Below are 15,879 nucleotides of genomic sequence, written 5' to 3'. Positions count from 1 at the left end.
ATCAAGATCACTTGCACCAAGACCTCATATTGCCAAAGTAGATCTTCAAAGGTTTTAGTGAAAGATAATACGGCTTGAGAAGAGTGGGAGAAAATGTGTGCACCCTCATCTCTGCAGCTACTGCCTGCCTACACTTTGCTTCCTCAACAGGAATTTCAGGATTAATCTATTCTCTGTTGGATGGGTGCCAAACTCAGTGCAGAGCACAGCTAGAGGTTATGGGGTGTATTCCTGCCTAATGAGGAAGCAACCTTGTACATCTTTGCTTCAGGTTACAGTAGCTGCAGACACATCCCACGTGAGCAGTGGAGAAACAGGAATATTTCTGTCTCTGCAAATAGGGGTTGGGGACTAGGCGATGTCATCCTCCTACTCATATATGCCAGATGGGTTAGTATTTACCATCCACCACCCACAGGTGTGCACTGCACTTGCAGTTTTGGGGCTCCTGGGCAGGATCTCTGTGCAAAATCACATTTACACCAAATTCACATGAGTGGTTGGATTAGTTTGCACACGCTCTGTTCAATATCTAAAACAACAGATGACAAGAGCTTAGAAACTGTTTGCTAAGTTGTAAAGTGAGATATGAGTCATGCATAAAATCAGTGTCACCCACAGGAGTGTGAAACTTTGCAAATTCATGCAGTAGGATATAGCTTCTTCAGTGTAGACTTCAGCAACTTCTGAGAACTGCACTGAAACATAGTAGAATATGAAGTGATTTCCACTCTGGAGGAACCACCACAATATAATGTGCTGAAACAAACCAAGCACGGTAGAAATACAATAGATAATAATTGCTTTTGAGACTAGTTTTCAACACAGCTACATTGTGAGTTTTCACAACAATTCATTGCTAGAAGTTGTGTCCCATTCTGCTGTAGGTGAGAAAAGGAGCTGGCTGCTCACCAAGCCTGTGCTGAGCATGACACTGAAAGGGGCTCTGGCCTCCCTGCTAGAATCTGAGCACATTGCTGTCGCTCCATGTTGACCAGTCAGCCCACTGAGGTTTCTGTGCTGCTGCTTGGCTGAATAGATTTCCCTGGAGTCCTTCAGACATATACAGCAGAACATTCAGGAAACATGACCTCCTTTTCTTTCTTTTATTAATTAGGAAAATATAATGCAAGTAAAAGGATAGTAATAATAAATGGAACTTTAATGATGTCTAGATAGCAAATTTATGCCCATTCCCTTCTTTCTGATCTGATTATGGGTTTTGTTTAAACCTCCAGGTGACCGTCCTGTATGTTGTTTACTTATTCCAGCTCCACAAGAGCACTACCTTCAAGAGAATGAGAAAAAAATGCAACCTCAATGCATGCCACAGACATTTTACCTAGCAAGCAGGACAGCACACATCAAAGGATTTACTGTGAAATCATCACGCAATCAGCATAGGATTGATCTCTATAGACCGCTCTTGACAGCAAGCATGTACTTCATGAGCAGTTACATGCCAGTTTTTAAAACCATGGAAAAAATCCTGTATATTGGGACTGTTTTTCAGCCTGTTTGCTACGGTTTTTTGCATTCTGTCCCATGTCAGTTTTACAGATCCTAGAGTAAAATAATGTAAATGAACCACCTGGATACTTTGACAAAAGAAAAATCTTAGGTATAGGACATCATCTGCGCTTGAGCCACCAAATACTACAACAGAAACCATGTTTACAAATCAGTTGGGTTTTTTTATTTTAAATCTTTCTGAGGGGAGTTACATTACTTGCCATATATATAATATATATATAAAGTATATAGAGAGATTGTTTATCTGTAAATAGAAGAATCCTAAGGAGAAGAATGTCAAGTTTTCACACTTTAAAAAACAATCATCAACATGAAGCCATGTTTAATGCTTGTATAATGTGATGCAATAAACTTTAAAATAAATTATGCACATGAAATAATCCCTGTTTGGTATTCACAAGTTATTTTCTGTTTATCTCATTTGTTCAGCAAGCAAACAGACCAGTCAGGTAGAAGCAAATTTCAATGCAGACCTAAAAAAGCCAAAGTATGTCCATACTTTCTCTCTGTGGATCCTTTGTATATTCACATAGTCAAATATTGTTTCTGTTGCATTTTTTGTTCTTTTTTTCTATATATTTATACTTGTTTTGTCTTCTGACTGCCAGATGCTGTGCGTAATTTAGACAATGTGGAGTGCTCCCACTCCTACAGAATTTAACTGTTTTGAGCATCCTGAATTTCTTTGCCAGGAGGGATGGGAGAGGTGAAGAGTCAGGATGCAAGACATATGAAGATATCATGGATTATCTTGCTGTTTTTACACAGACAAGGCCCTGGAACCCAGACAAAATACCATTAAAAATTAATTGCCTTAATTAGTGATGCCAATTAAAACAAGAAACATATAAAAAAAGTAAAGCAGAAAGAGTCACTTTGTAGCTCTGTGGCAATGATGAGAGGGTAGTTAGCAAGAAATAGGGTAGTTGCAGGCATCACCTGCAAAGCTTAAGAATATTTGTCTCTATCTGCTTACAGCAAGATATTCTCCCCAGTGAGAAGTCATCTTGACATCATATTTCTGGACCAAAAAATATCACATGGCCCAAACATTTACTTCATACCAAAATTAGTTTAATGACTGCTGAATGCTCAAATAGTGACTTCAACTGAAGATAAGTTGGTCATTCACACATTTCTCTTTTTTAAACAAGTATGTGAATTCAGAGCACTGAGGGAAAAAAAAAATCTTACTGGTACTCTGTTTTTTAACTGTGATAACTGGGAAGATTAGTCTCCACAAACAAAACAGGTAGAAGTCACAGATCATCTGAGACAGTTTAGTGCAGGATCAATTACAGCACAGTGATCCCAGCACAGAGTGGTGCAGTGAAGGCCGTGATGATGTTTAACACAGCAGCAATCAGTCATCCTCCCAAGAAGCATGGTCAGACAGGAGTTTGGCACTTGTGTTGGGAGGGCTGCAGCTATATCAGTAGGCACAGGTCAAGAGCTTTCTACAAGCTTCTATTCTCCCTGTCTACAGCTTACTCTGTATCATGAAGCACAGGTACACAGAGGATGGTCCATCCCAGCACTTTGCAGCAGTGTGGAGATACCAGCACATACCCTCTTTCAGATCTGTGGACTGAAAGTACATGGTAAGTACAATTTATTATATTCCAAGGGTCAAGAACTATTCCACAGCAGGGTAGTATCTATTTCTGTGTCATGAAGACAAAGCACAAGGCTGAATAAGCTGCATTGAAACTTGAGAAGCATAGCCAGCTCACTCTGTCAGTAGACTGGTCATCTCAGAGTGACAAGGAGAGTCCCAGAAGAGAGACCTCTGTCCTGAATCCCAGAAGACTTTATTCAGGATGCTGTTGTTTGTCCCAGAACTTAGATATATGGTCACAACATATAACTCATGGGATCTATCCTGCTCACTCACAGCCCTTCCACACAGTGGCTTTAGGGACTTAACTGGTCCCAGAGCTGCAGCAGAGGAATGGGAGACAAGCGGCTGGCCCTAAGCTCTGCATTGGATCAACCAAAAGGAAACCTGCCTCCATGAAGTAATTTTGCGTGGGGTTAGCCAATGGAGACATGCCGCAGGTGCAGCCTGTCCATGTCTGTCTGGCCTGTACTCCTCTAGAAGAGGTCTGCTCCTTGGAGCCCATTTTTTCTTCATAGTGTTTTCTAATCCCATCAGTTCATCTCCTGCAATAGATCAAACTCCCTCTGTCAGAGAGGCATGGAATAAATTTTTTTAGGTGTTAAAGGGCCTCAGTCAAAATAGATAAACTAGCATTCTGTCATAGTCCAAGTTACAGTAGCTCAGCACCTGGCACAAATGCAGCATTACTTTTAGAAATTATTTAAGACAAGCAGTCAGTTTTTCAATTTGATTCTCAAGCATGACTGCTTTATAAGCTTCACAGCTTGACTTTCCTGCAATGGCTTTTGTTTTCCAGCTGCAGGGGAGTTTTAAACATGCATGTACAGCCACAACAAAAATTCTGCAGTACAAAAAAACCCACAGTGGGTCAGAGTCTGTTCCCTGCCGTACCAGCAAGCACACAGAAGAAGGAAGAAATGAGGGTTTTCACTCTCCCAAACCACCAGCACAGGGCATAGTCTGGAGTGGTCACAGCAGTCCAGCCAGAGGATAAGCTAATCCACACCCTGGAGCAACCTTCACATCTTCAAATGACATCCTCTGCCATCCCTTCCCCATCCTGGGGGATTATGCAGTGAACTCTGCCTGCCTGAAAAACACATATGACGTGGTATTGCCTGATCCACAACCCTGAACGTGAAACTCCAGAGAGACTGCATGAACACAAATGGCTACATGATGTTTCAGCTCAACATCCTTGTAGATAACAGCAGTGGCAACTGCAGGTGCAGACTTCCCTCTTGTCTAGTACCATAAAAAAGACCCTCTTCTTATGTTACCATCCCTGCCATGCTGTGCCTAGCCCAGAGAAAGTGCAGTCCTAGGCCAGCACACTGAGCATGAAGAAGATGACTTCTGTGGTTCTGCTGCATGGCATTGAATAAAACCCCCGAAACAGCTCATTTTCTTCATGAGGACCCACTCTGTAGGGGCAAGACTGGGCAGAAAAGGGAAACAGGGCTTGAAGGGAAAGATTTTACTGACTCTTGTCTCTACCCATGACCAAGAGACTCTTGTATCTTCAGGTAGGGAGCACAGAGGAGGAGATGAAGGTAATCAGGAAACAAGTGATTTGCTAAGAACAAATATATGACATAAAGAGCAAAATAAATATGCTCTCAGGATCAGTTCTACAATGGAACCAGATGGCACTAAAGACACCTGCACTAAAAAAAGATCCGGTTTCCTGCAATCTGATAAAGCTTCACAGCCCTAATCTCTTCATACTTTCAAACCCCTAAAAGAAAAGGAAAAAAAAGAAACCAGAAAAACAGCTATGTCTGGGGGAACAGTGCTCTTACCAAATAAAAACTTTACTCTCAGAGTGAACTGAGATTAAAAGCAGATATTTTCCAGGAGGTTCAAAAATATCAGGCTAACATTTCACACAGAAACATCACCTTAAGCCCTGTCACCAAGATACAGAGTGCAAGAGTGAGGAAGTGCAAGAAAGACCTGATTCCTTTCTTGACTAATGTCAAGGTCATGCAAGGGTGACAGTGCTGTAAAGCTCAGCAGATGCCTGTCCATGACCCCAGCAGGGCTAGTAACTGACCCATCACAGGAATGTCAATGGTGTTTTACATGAACAAAATGGTCCTCGTGGGCTGACGTGGCTCCATGTCATATATGAAGGCCATTGACTTCGTTTTTATTGCTTGCAACATCCATTTCAATGTGGCTGAAAGCAGGGTTGTCAGTTCCTTCAGCTGCTGCAGAAAGCGCTCTGCATTTCAACACTTCCACTTTCTCTGTCTAAAAAAAGGAAAGACAAAGGGCATGCTGTGAAGTGGAAGAAACAGGCTTTATCTCCTTAACCTGCATGCAAGAATAGCAAGGCCTGACATGCAGGGTGCCTTCCAGGAAAACACATGCTGGTTGCTGACAGAACATGAATAGTTTCTCATTGCAGTAGGTGCTCTTTTTCTAGGGGCAATGGAAAGTTTCTTACTGCATAAGGTAGCATTTGTATCAAATGTTCTTGTCACAAAAAATGTTCTTTTCCTGTAAAATGTGTAAAGTATTTTTGGGTGTGCAACATTCTAATTGCTGTTTTCATGTCTAGCATTCTGTCACCACTAGGTCCTTGAGCCACTGACTCCCAACCTTTGGTCTTTGCTCCATCTTGAAGAGTAGAAAAATGGGCATCATTGCTTTGATGTTCCATCTCTGTTAAAACATGATGAGATGTGGAACTCTTCATGTGTGGGAAGTTGTTCCATTCCCTCTGATTATTTTTTTTTCTCAACAGCTTTCTGCATTATTTGTGATGCCAACCACTTGTTATCCAGCTCTTAGCTGTATAACCAGATAGACAGTTGTTTCTGACTCCTAGTGTAAAGCAGTATGGCAGTGGATGTGAGTTTCTACGTGAGTGGGGTTTTTTTCAAAAGACTTTTGGGATTAAATCCTCAGATAGTGAAAACAGATGTTGGCCCATTAAAGACAGCGAATGACAACAACTTGATTGCTGGTTTCCAGTCTTAATATGGGCAAACAGCATTACAATAGTATTATACAAATCCCTTTCTCTCTGTGGTGTTCATATCCAGAAGCTGAAATACCCTAGATTGCCCTAAAAGGAGTCATCATTGTGGAGGAAAGCATTTTGCAAACTGGACCAATGATTATTGCCTGTACTGCAGCACTCAAAAAGCAGTGAACAAAGCTGAGTGTTCAGCATCCTGACGATAGCACTTCAAAAGGGATCTATAGTTTATTTTAAAAAAAAAGAAAAACCTAACAAATTTCCCCTATGTTCTCACTTCTAAGGGATGTTATTACCCAATAATGACTCCCCTTTCCTTATACCTTAGGGAGAAAGCATACAGAAAGCAAACAGATACACTGACTAGAAATGTTTTCTCTCAAACAAGCCAAAATTGCAAAAATCCAGACTTTAGACAACACATGTTTACAAACAAAAGAAGCTTTACCAAGTGCAAAATGTGCCTTGGGCCAACTTCCAAGAGAGTAGTGAGGGAGTATTTTGTCAGAAACCCAGAGAACAACTATCCCTTGTCTCATCTTCTGTTCTCTTGTTCACTGAAGTCAAGCTGTGACCAAACATAGGTTCCCTGGCTATGCCCATGGCTTTACTCCTACCTGCCTTGTGCTCCACTGCCGCCTTAAAGCTGACATGTATCAAGCAGCATTCAGGTGCTATCCATTCTAGTGGGCAAAAGTAAGCTAGGGACTGTTTGTCCTTGTCCCCAGAAAGAAAGAGGGATTTAAATCAGAGATGTGTACTTATACTTACTGTCTCAGACTTAGACCATGAGAAGTTGGACAGGAAATCCTCCTTGGTGAGTAGGAATTTACGATCTATGTTCTGCTTTAGTCCTCCTGCAAAACAGACAGGTTCCAATCAGCCAGGTTTCCACATGCAAATGATACATCAGAGCCCAGCTATGGGCACCAGTCCAGGTGAGAAGGACAGTCATGCAGCAAAAGCCATCAAGCAATCACAGGCCTCAGAGATCATTTCTTTACAGTCACATAAAGCCTGCACCTCAAGATCTATTTGAAATGCCTTAGTCATTTTTCCAGAGTCTTTTAGATCCTTCTCAGATTTTTTTTTTTAATTGTGTGAAGAAAAAAAAAATGAGACAATCACCAGAAAAGAGTGAATCCCATACAATGATATCCAGGACCACTCTGCCAGTCTAGGAGCTGTGGTACCAAGTGCTGCTCCCATGGTCAATGGGACATTTAGGCATTTTTCAGGCATGGAAGATTAAGTATTCTTGTATGAGAATGTATATGGGAAAGAAAGGAGATGCAGGTGCTGGGAATTAGCTCTGATTGCCACCTGAGGCTTAAATGGGATCTTGAACCTCAGAAAGTAGGGTGGTGGTGTGGTTGGTTTAGTTGTTTTGCAGTTAGGGTTGTTTGGTTGAAGATGTCTCATCTGGATTAATTTAGTTGCTCGATTCTCAGGTTTTGTTTTATGGACTGTGGATGACCTGATCCCAACCTGGTAAGGTGCAAAATTTCTCAAGAAGCATCGCTGTAGTGATGGGAAGAAAGGATGGAGTAAATAATCTTGAAATTCACAAGGAAAATAAAATTATACATGTGTACAAGTGTACAAGTATGGTTGTGACTTGTGCTTATTACCTGCAATGCACAAGGATGCTAATGGAAGTGACTTTGTGTGCTGAGTTTGCAGTTCCATAGCTCTGGAGTAGCTGTAGGTGAGACTAACAGGTCATCATAGGAACCTTGCTGGGCATACTGGTGAAAGCTGTGAGAGCAGCTGCTTTTGTACTATTTCTGCCATGCATGAGATGGATGATAGATGCACTTTGCATCTCACCTAGATGCAAAAGTAGTGAGGCTGTGAGCTGGAACTGAAGCTTCAGCTCTTACCTGTGGGGTGCTGCTTCTTGCTCCTTGCACAAATAGTACAGGGGAACTGGTAAAGGAGTGAACATTGCCATGCACAGGCTCTGCAGCTCTTAGGTACATGCTTGGGGAATGTGGTGAAAAGCATGCACTGCACAGGTGCAGACAACAACCCCCAGTGCTCTGAACTCACTCAGAGTAAAACTGCTTTTGTCCTCTAGAAGAATTGGTGTATCTCCTTGCTCAGAGTTGTTGCCATGTTCAGGGGCCACCCTTAAACCTCCATCCCCTGATGGCATCTAATAAAACAGGAAAGACAGATGTCTCTCTTTTTTTTTACTTTTTTGCCCCTCAGTTAAAAAAAATGCTGAAAATTATTTGTCCTTAGAAATTTAAAGTAACTTTTTCTGTGAGCAGAGACCAAGAGAGGGATGCAGAAGGGCTGAAGGAAGGAAATGAGACGATAAATTTTATATAACGTTTGCAATAGGGTCACTGACACTTTCTGTGGTAATGACAGTTCTCTGGTCATCTGAGTTTGGAAGAGGTCTAAGACACATTCAATCACACCTCTGGAACTAGTACCTGTTAGGAGGCTGATAATTATTCCCACAGCTACTGTGGTAAGTGTTCCAAGTGTGCTGAAGTAGAGGTAAGACACGGAATACCAGTTGTCTGCCAAGGCAGGCCTGAAAAAGAGTAGAAAGTGTTAATCTATGCTCTCCTATTCCAAGCAACTTGAAAATGTGTTTCCAGAGAGCGTATAAATACAGAATTATTTCTGAACCAAGTGACCTGATAGTTTTGAACTATCTCCATGCAATAAAACCTGCACTGAGAATTTGTTCAAAAATTTGCAGGACAAGTGTCCTCATATGGGAGGAGACTGGTCAGTACAGTGAGACAACATATGGGATAGAGCAGGTAAAACAGGACAGTCTTGTCTCTTCTAGGAACCTAGTGCAGAGCTGAGCACTCCAGCTATCCAGATAAAGGAATAACTTCTTTAGAAGGGAAGGTGTTATTTAAAGGAGGAGACACAAAAAAAAAAAAAAAAAGTAGGAAATAAGTCACTAAACAGCCAGAAATAACAGGGCAATTGTCACACCTCAGGTTATGTACTATTTTCTTCTCCTTGTGCTCTGTAGCAATGATTGCTTCCCTGCAGCCATGGGCGATACTGGAGGCCTCATGTGAGAGGTCTAGCACATGAAACTGGATGTTAGGCACTCATGTGAGTGCCAGGCTATCTGTTGATTGTAGAGTACTCTAAGATGTAAGGATTAGCAGTGCTTAGAAATGTGTCCAGTTTCTTTCCTTTCCTGCTATTCCCTACATTGTCAATCATAACTGTTACGCTTGTGGTTGCCCAAAGACATACAGCAATGGCAGGGGTGAGAAAACCCCTTGTATCTTTCCCATTATATCAATTATGCCTTCTCCTGAATTTCCTGTATAGAACTATTTCTGCACAGAAATATCAGCTGTTGGAGGTGAAGCTGTTAAACTGGGAAATTGCCCTTTAACTGCCTACTACTTAAATTCATGTGCCAGTCTGTGGAAATTAATCCAATAACTATAAATGTTACACTTTCTTTAATATCATGGTCCCCAGTAAGGCATCTCCAAGCCTTTAGACTCAAATATTGAACTGCAGCTTTTCAGATCAATAGGAAGATTCATTTTGGCTTCTGTTGTGGATAACTCAGGCAAACTTCACTCTGACAGGAGTGGGGAGACTCAGAGAAAACTGGTTCATCTGAAACAGCCTGGTAGGTACACCAGAGAGGGAAAGAGATTAATCCAAATGCTAGGCAGATGTTCCCGATGCTTTAAAACAAATACATGTTTTGTTGATTGCATGTGATGAACTTGTGTACCTCTCCACAGTTGGAGTGCTGAAGACTGTTGTTAATGGATTTTCTGTGGATGTCAAATTTTCAAAGGATGTATTACAGCCTGTAGTTGAGAGATACAGTGGCTTGGTCCTTTCTGGGAGTGGAGGATAAATCTGAGAACCGATTCCAACCCAAAGTGAAATAACGAAGCCACTGAGAAGACCCACAAATGCACCCTGCAAAACAGAAAATGAAACTTGGATTTACATTAAAAGCAAAAGAATATTTGAAAAAAACAAACATCTAGATGAGTAAACAGTAACAGTCACAATTATCTAAACTAAAGGCTCCATGGCAAAAATGAAATAAACACCTGGGGAGACCTAGGTAGTTTACTTCACTCCCTTTGTGGGAAAGACAGTGTTTAATCACATTAAACACTCCTGAGCATATCTCTCTTTATTTTGCCACTACGTCTTTACAATCAAAGAGTAGTTTTGGGCTGCAAGGTATATGGCAAAATACTACTCTATTGGAAGCCCTTCTTGAAAAAAAAAATAGAAATAATTCTTCCTTTTTCTCATGTGATCTGTTTTTTCAGAAGTCTTCTGTGTCAGGATGGGGTGTTTTTTTTGGCTCACAGCTAGTGACTCTTTTTAGTATACACACAAATTTTGCGATGGCTTAAAGGTATGATCAGTGAACCTTACTAAATAGTAATGCTGTCAGGCTAACCCATATTCCCAAAGTCTGTCAAATCCATTCTTTTATGGAATATCTTTTTCCTCTGGAATTTACAATTTCACGATACCGAAACACCGTGAGAACACCTCAATTCAGTCTGAACGTGCTTGGGCCTCATTTTCCCAGCCCCACCACCTTTTGTTCAGACAGGCCAGCACACTTTAAGTCTACTGGTAGTTCAGCTACACCTCAAAACATATTTTTCCCTGCTTCTAAAACTGTATCTTCCAGAAATTCTTGCCGAAGTTTTATTTTTATTCAGATTCTTTTCCCACTCCCTCTCTGGCCATGTGAATCTCTTCATTGGATGGAAATCTAAGTTATTATACAACCCCGTTTATCATTTTCTTGGGATAAGGAGGAAAGGGAGATAAGGAGGAAAGGGAACAAGGGAAAATTTCCACATGGAAAGTACCAAAGACATTTCCTCTAGTGCCTAATGTAAAAATTATTGAGGGAAGAGATGCTCAAAATTCTCGATGAATTTTGGACAAACAAGGGCTTTAAATTTCTACTTACAATTCCATTCGCAAAGGAGCAGAGGATTCCCAAGGAAAACAGTCCTAAAAGGGGGCCACCAACCATACCAAAAATGCTGAGAGCTGCCTGAGGAAGGAAGAGAGTCTGCTATCAGGTGCTGTGCAAGAAAGTTAAAGCCTCCAACATGGCAAGAAGGAAAGATGTTAAGGAAGTCTTGTGAGTTTTTTAACTGGCACATACTCAGCTGGTGTACAGTTCCATAGGTGTTTAAGTAGAGGCTGATCCATGGGTGATTTGAGGACAGCACCCAACAAAGAATAAAAGCTAATCCCATAATGGTATCCAACAATTATTTTCTTATACAATTCTTTCCAGATCATTCCACATTGGCATGAAGAAGCAGTCTGACACCTACCTGCAACAAGGCTCCCAGGAGAGATGCCAATGCAGCCATAGCAATGCAGACTCCACCATAAAACAGGCCTGTGTGGGAAAGGCAGAACAATAAATAAATCTGCCAAAGTTTAAAAATCACTGATAGAGCCATTTCTGTCTAACCCATCATGGCCCTTTACATCTCCAAAACAAAAATGCTAGCATCTGGGGTTTTTTCTAAGAGAGTCTGCACTGTCTAGGGTCAGGTTTCTGTTTATTCTGAGATTACATAAACCTGCAAAATCTTCTTCATATATATTACTAAAGATTAGTTACTAAATGGCAGGTAAAACAACATGTATTGTTCACATGTCTCAGCTAATCTCCTGTGTCACAGTCTTCATTGTAAGGGAATGATTTTTGTGTCTCAGTCTAAAGTCTTTGGAGTGAGAAAGTAAATGTTGGCAGATTCCTGGAAGCTGATACTGTGATAACATCCTGGGTCACCAGGGTGTAATGTCTCTTCCCAGCACTACCATAGCACTGGCTTTTTTTTTTTTTCACATCTCTACCAGCAGGTTAATGTCCCTGTTTCATGTGATAGGTCAGGCAACTCATGATAGAACCAACACCAATTTTAGCATAAACATTGTTTGCAATAATGTTTAAGAAACTGCTCTCAGGTGAAAATATTTCATATTCATCACCTGCCACCAGACTGAAAGTCTGAGACCATATTGGAGAAGATGTTGTTTGTTTGGAGAAGAAGTTGTTTGTTCTCTGGAATATTATTGACACACAATGCAGTTGCTCCTGTATCAGTTCAAAAGGCTTGTCACAAAACTGTTTCCTGTGTTTCTCAATTTTGACAGATGGAAGAAAAATAACATGTGTTTCAGTCTGAGACATTTGGCTTTATAGTATTGCAAATCATTATTGAATACAGATCCAACGCATCTTTCCTACTTAAAGATCAAAAAAGATGGTTTCTTTTTTCCTTCTGCACTTGAAATAGCTTGTCCCCTGGTCTGTGTAAAATCTACACAGCCAATCTCTTCTCCCCCAAGTATTACATCAATGTAGTCCTATTGGTGTGAACTCCTGAGTTACACTGCCAGAAGTGAGATCTGAATCAAGCCCTCACTTTGTAAAGCAAAAGTGGAAAAGATATTTTCCAGACATACTCATCCCCATGGAAATCCACGACAACTTCTTTTCAGAGAGGGATTTGAAGTATGGCCTAATGAGATCTTCGACAGTCACAGCAGCCAGCGCATTGATACTGGAGGACACTGTACTACAGAAGGCGAGATTTATACAATTTTTTAATATTAGAAGCTGAAATCATATGTAACACACAGAAGAGAGAAACTGCCACTGTCTAGAACAGTGGCAGGAACTAATATAATTGCTGTGTTGGTTGAAATAGCTTATTATTCCAGGTAATGCAGTTAATAGCTTATAAAAATTGTTTAAAATAAGTGTCCTTAGTCAAGACAAGGCAAATCTTCATGAAAAGATGGGCCTGGAGAAGTCAATGAAAATATCATCTATTACACGTGGCAAAGCTGTAAACAATACGCAATACCATCATAAATTATCTACACAGTACACATCTGGGTAGGTAACATTCCTTCATGCAGGTCACTGATTACTTTGCCCTCTTAGAGGAGGATTCAGATAATCTCATTATAGTCATTTAATATCACATGTGGGTAGCTGTTTCCTCGTGTTCCTAGTAGGGAACTCCAAACAGCTTTGAGTTCTAGGACTTCAAAGCAACACTGTTGGGAGCTACGGATTTTTAAGCTGTATCAGCAAAGATCTTACAGTGATTTTTTTTAAGAGCAAAAATTAGATAGACAAAGAAATTAAATACATTTTAGTATAAGTTTTAGTATAAGTGCAGCTTGAGCTTTAACAAAAAAAAAAAAAAAAGACAAAAAAAAAACCCACTAGGTTACAAATTATTAAATTACCTTAATGTCCCACTGTAGGCACTAGCCACAAAAAGCCCTGGCAGTCCTGGGAACTTCTCAAAAATATCCAGCACTAGGTACGGCATCAGCTGAAAAATTCAGAAAGTAAGATATATTATTATGTTGCCCTGACTTTTCTTTTTGTCATCATAGAGTTTCTGTTATAACCACCTCATTGATGTTCTGCCCAGCTGTTCTAATTTTGAATGTTACACTTTGCACTATTCTAAAATATTCACTCAAGATACAACACAGTATGCTTAGACCACCCAGCAGAGGTGTGCATACATCTGTGCCCTCAGGCTTGGTTTCCAGAGATGATGATACAGTAAGCTAGCACAGGGTGGCCGGTTGCCTGTATTGTACATCACTCTGTTTGGCTTGGATGCCACAGTAGATGCTTTTGTCTGCTATTGACTGCACAAAAAAGATTTTAGACACAGTCCAATAACCTCAGGGTATCTGAAATTTCCTTATTCGAAACTGTGTGTCATTTGTTGACCTTTGCAAGATCCGAGTGCTGGAAAGAGATAGGAATTCTAAGATTTTCTTCCTGTGAACTATTTTTTTCACAAACAAGTTGGTCTTTTTAGTATCTTGCTTCCAGTTTCCACCAAAAGAATCTAACAGGAACAACTTAATTTCCTTGGCCTTCTGTATCTAGTTTTATTCTATCCTTAAAGACCAGGTAGTCCTCCCTCAGGTACTCTGTTGTATGGGCTCTTTTCCTGACTTTTCAGCTGGTGTCCATGGGCTGTTATCCAGAGTCCATGATTATCCCAGGCATAAACATATGAAAAAAAGTATTGTATAATTTCCTTGGGTCCTGACTCTGATCAGTCTGCGGGGTCCCCAAATTCTTGCTCCTCAAGTAAATCTGTTGCTCAGGGCCTATCTAGGTAGAGGTTGCTGTCAGTTACAAGGCGATTTCTCTGCAGCACTATGTAATACAGTTTGATTGTTCAGCTCTCCTCCAAATGAGCGCACTGTCACTAGCAAAGCACTACCTGCTGGTAGCCTTCTTCTGGGTGTATGCTCTACATGGTTATGTTCTGAACTCAAAAAAGCTTTCTCCTGCCTTTCCACAGAGCCGTTTATGTTAGATGATATAGGCAGCTCTCCAGAGCCCGCAGTTACTCAATCGGGCACTGCATTTTCAGCCGTCCCTGGCACCTGCCTCTTCTCCTCGCTTCTCTCTGAAGCTCTGCTTCACACAATACTGGCACTCATGGGCCTATTTTGTGTGAAAAACTCTGCAGAGGTGAGTGGATTGAACACATCGCTGCTCTCCCTACCTGGTGCTGAGACCTGCAGTTCCATGACAGCTGGAGGATGCTAGAACTGAACCGTAATGAGGACACATCTGCTGCTGTCTTCAGGATATTCCCTCCCACCATGGTCCCAGATTAATCCCTTTGCATTACAGACAGCTACTACAGGACTCGGACATGTTATTATTTCCAAGCCCCTGTCTCTTGAACCCCACTTGACTGGTTATTACAGCTGCAGAGGAAGGATGTCCCCTCACGTGGGTCCTTACCTGGTCAAGTGCCGACACCTGCTTTGCCGTCCACGGGTCGCAGTCCTTGTAGATGGAGTACAGGGACAGGCCGCAGAGTGCTGCACAGACAAGGATTGCCCAGAGGCCCAACAGGTTGATGTAGAGGGACCTGCACCAGCACACACAGACATGCCATGTTAGACCTCGACCTTCTGTAAGACCTGTGTGAAGTGGGTAAACACCCATGCCAGCACTCAGTAGCCATTCACCAGAAAAGGAGTCACAATACAGCCCCTAGCATTTCAAACAGTGTGAAATCATGCTATTAATACAGGAATCACATTTCTGGTTTTGGTGGTGTGGTCTCAGTGCCCACCCACTGACAAAGCCTGCTCAGGAGATGATGGGAGCAATATGGCAACCCCCATGTTTCATCGTGTGTGCCAGTTTTATATTACAGGTAGCTGTCAAGAAGATGCTTTTCCCCCTTTGCCACACCCCATGGTAATAACAAACCCCAGACAGATTTGTAAGGTGAGGTGCCCTAGATCAAAGTGAGGGGTACCTTTTAGTCAGCACCAACACTCCTTTGCCTCTGGACCTGCACTGTCGTGCTTACGCCATGCTGGAGTTGCCCTTGTAAAGCGGAAATCCCCCATTTCCTCCTGGGACAATCTCTATGGGAGGTGGCAATGAGGCACTGGGACCTGGATGGCCTGCAGCCGCCTACAGCTGCCACTTGGAGAGAAAAAGGGGTTGAAACTGACCCGGGGCTTTCCCTTCAGTAGCTTAACAACTTGGAGCCTGGTATGGTCTTGTAAACCCATTGCCTCCCCATGTCCTGATGGGAACTGCAGCTAAATGCTGAGAACAGAAATACATTTTCAACAGGCATTAATGCTACTTTGCCATACACAACAGGCAGCTTCTATTGGCAGGGAAAAACAAATTGTTCTCATC

At 41.6% G+C, this 15,879-nt stretch overlaps 1 protein-coding gene across 2 annotated transcripts in view; it reads right to left on the bottom strand.

Moving 5' to 3' along the window:
- Window positions 1-1,362: 1,362 nt before the first annotated feature.
- The window catches only part of SLC5A8 (solute carrier family 5 member 8), a 28,306-nt gene continuing 13,789 nt past the window's right edge, over window positions 1,363-15,879 (bottom strand). Inside the window, exons 7-16 of one of the 2 annotated variants that reach the window (XM_062014962.1) lie at window positions 14,959-15,088; window positions 13,419-13,507; window positions 12,624-12,736; window positions 11,480-11,547; window positions 11,104-11,190; window positions 9,883-10,076; window positions 8,588-8,691; window positions 6,915-7,000; window positions 5,240-5,410; window positions 1,363-3,121 (exon numbers count right to left, since the gene is read on the bottom strand). In XM_062014962.1, coding sequence (XP_061870946.1) covers window positions 5,279-5,410; window positions 6,915-7,000; window positions 8,588-8,691; window positions 9,883-10,076; window positions 11,104-11,190; window positions 11,480-11,547; window positions 12,624-12,736; window positions 13,419-13,507; window positions 14,959-15,088 — 1,003 coding nt within the window. In that variant the 3' untranslated portion in view covers window positions 1,363-3,121; window positions 5,240-5,278. Of the gene's footprint in view, window positions 5,411-6,914; window positions 7,001-8,587; window positions 8,692-9,882; window positions 10,077-11,103; window positions 11,191-11,479; window positions 11,548-12,623; window positions 12,737-13,418; window positions 13,508-14,958; window positions 15,089-15,879 lie in introns of both variants that reach the window. The other variant, XM_010198883.2, reaches the window with a different exon arrangement.

Source organism: Colius striatus, chromosome 1 (genome assembly GCF_028858725.1).
Source record: "Colius striatus isolate bColStr4 chromosome 1, bColStr4.1.hap1, whole genome shotgun sequence".
NCBI classification, from domain to species: Eukaryota; Metazoa; Chordata; class Aves; order Coliiformes; family Coliidae; genus Colius; species Colius striatus.
Note: the sequence above shows the minus strand (reverse complement) of the source record. Positions and strands in the feature narration are given on the sequence as shown.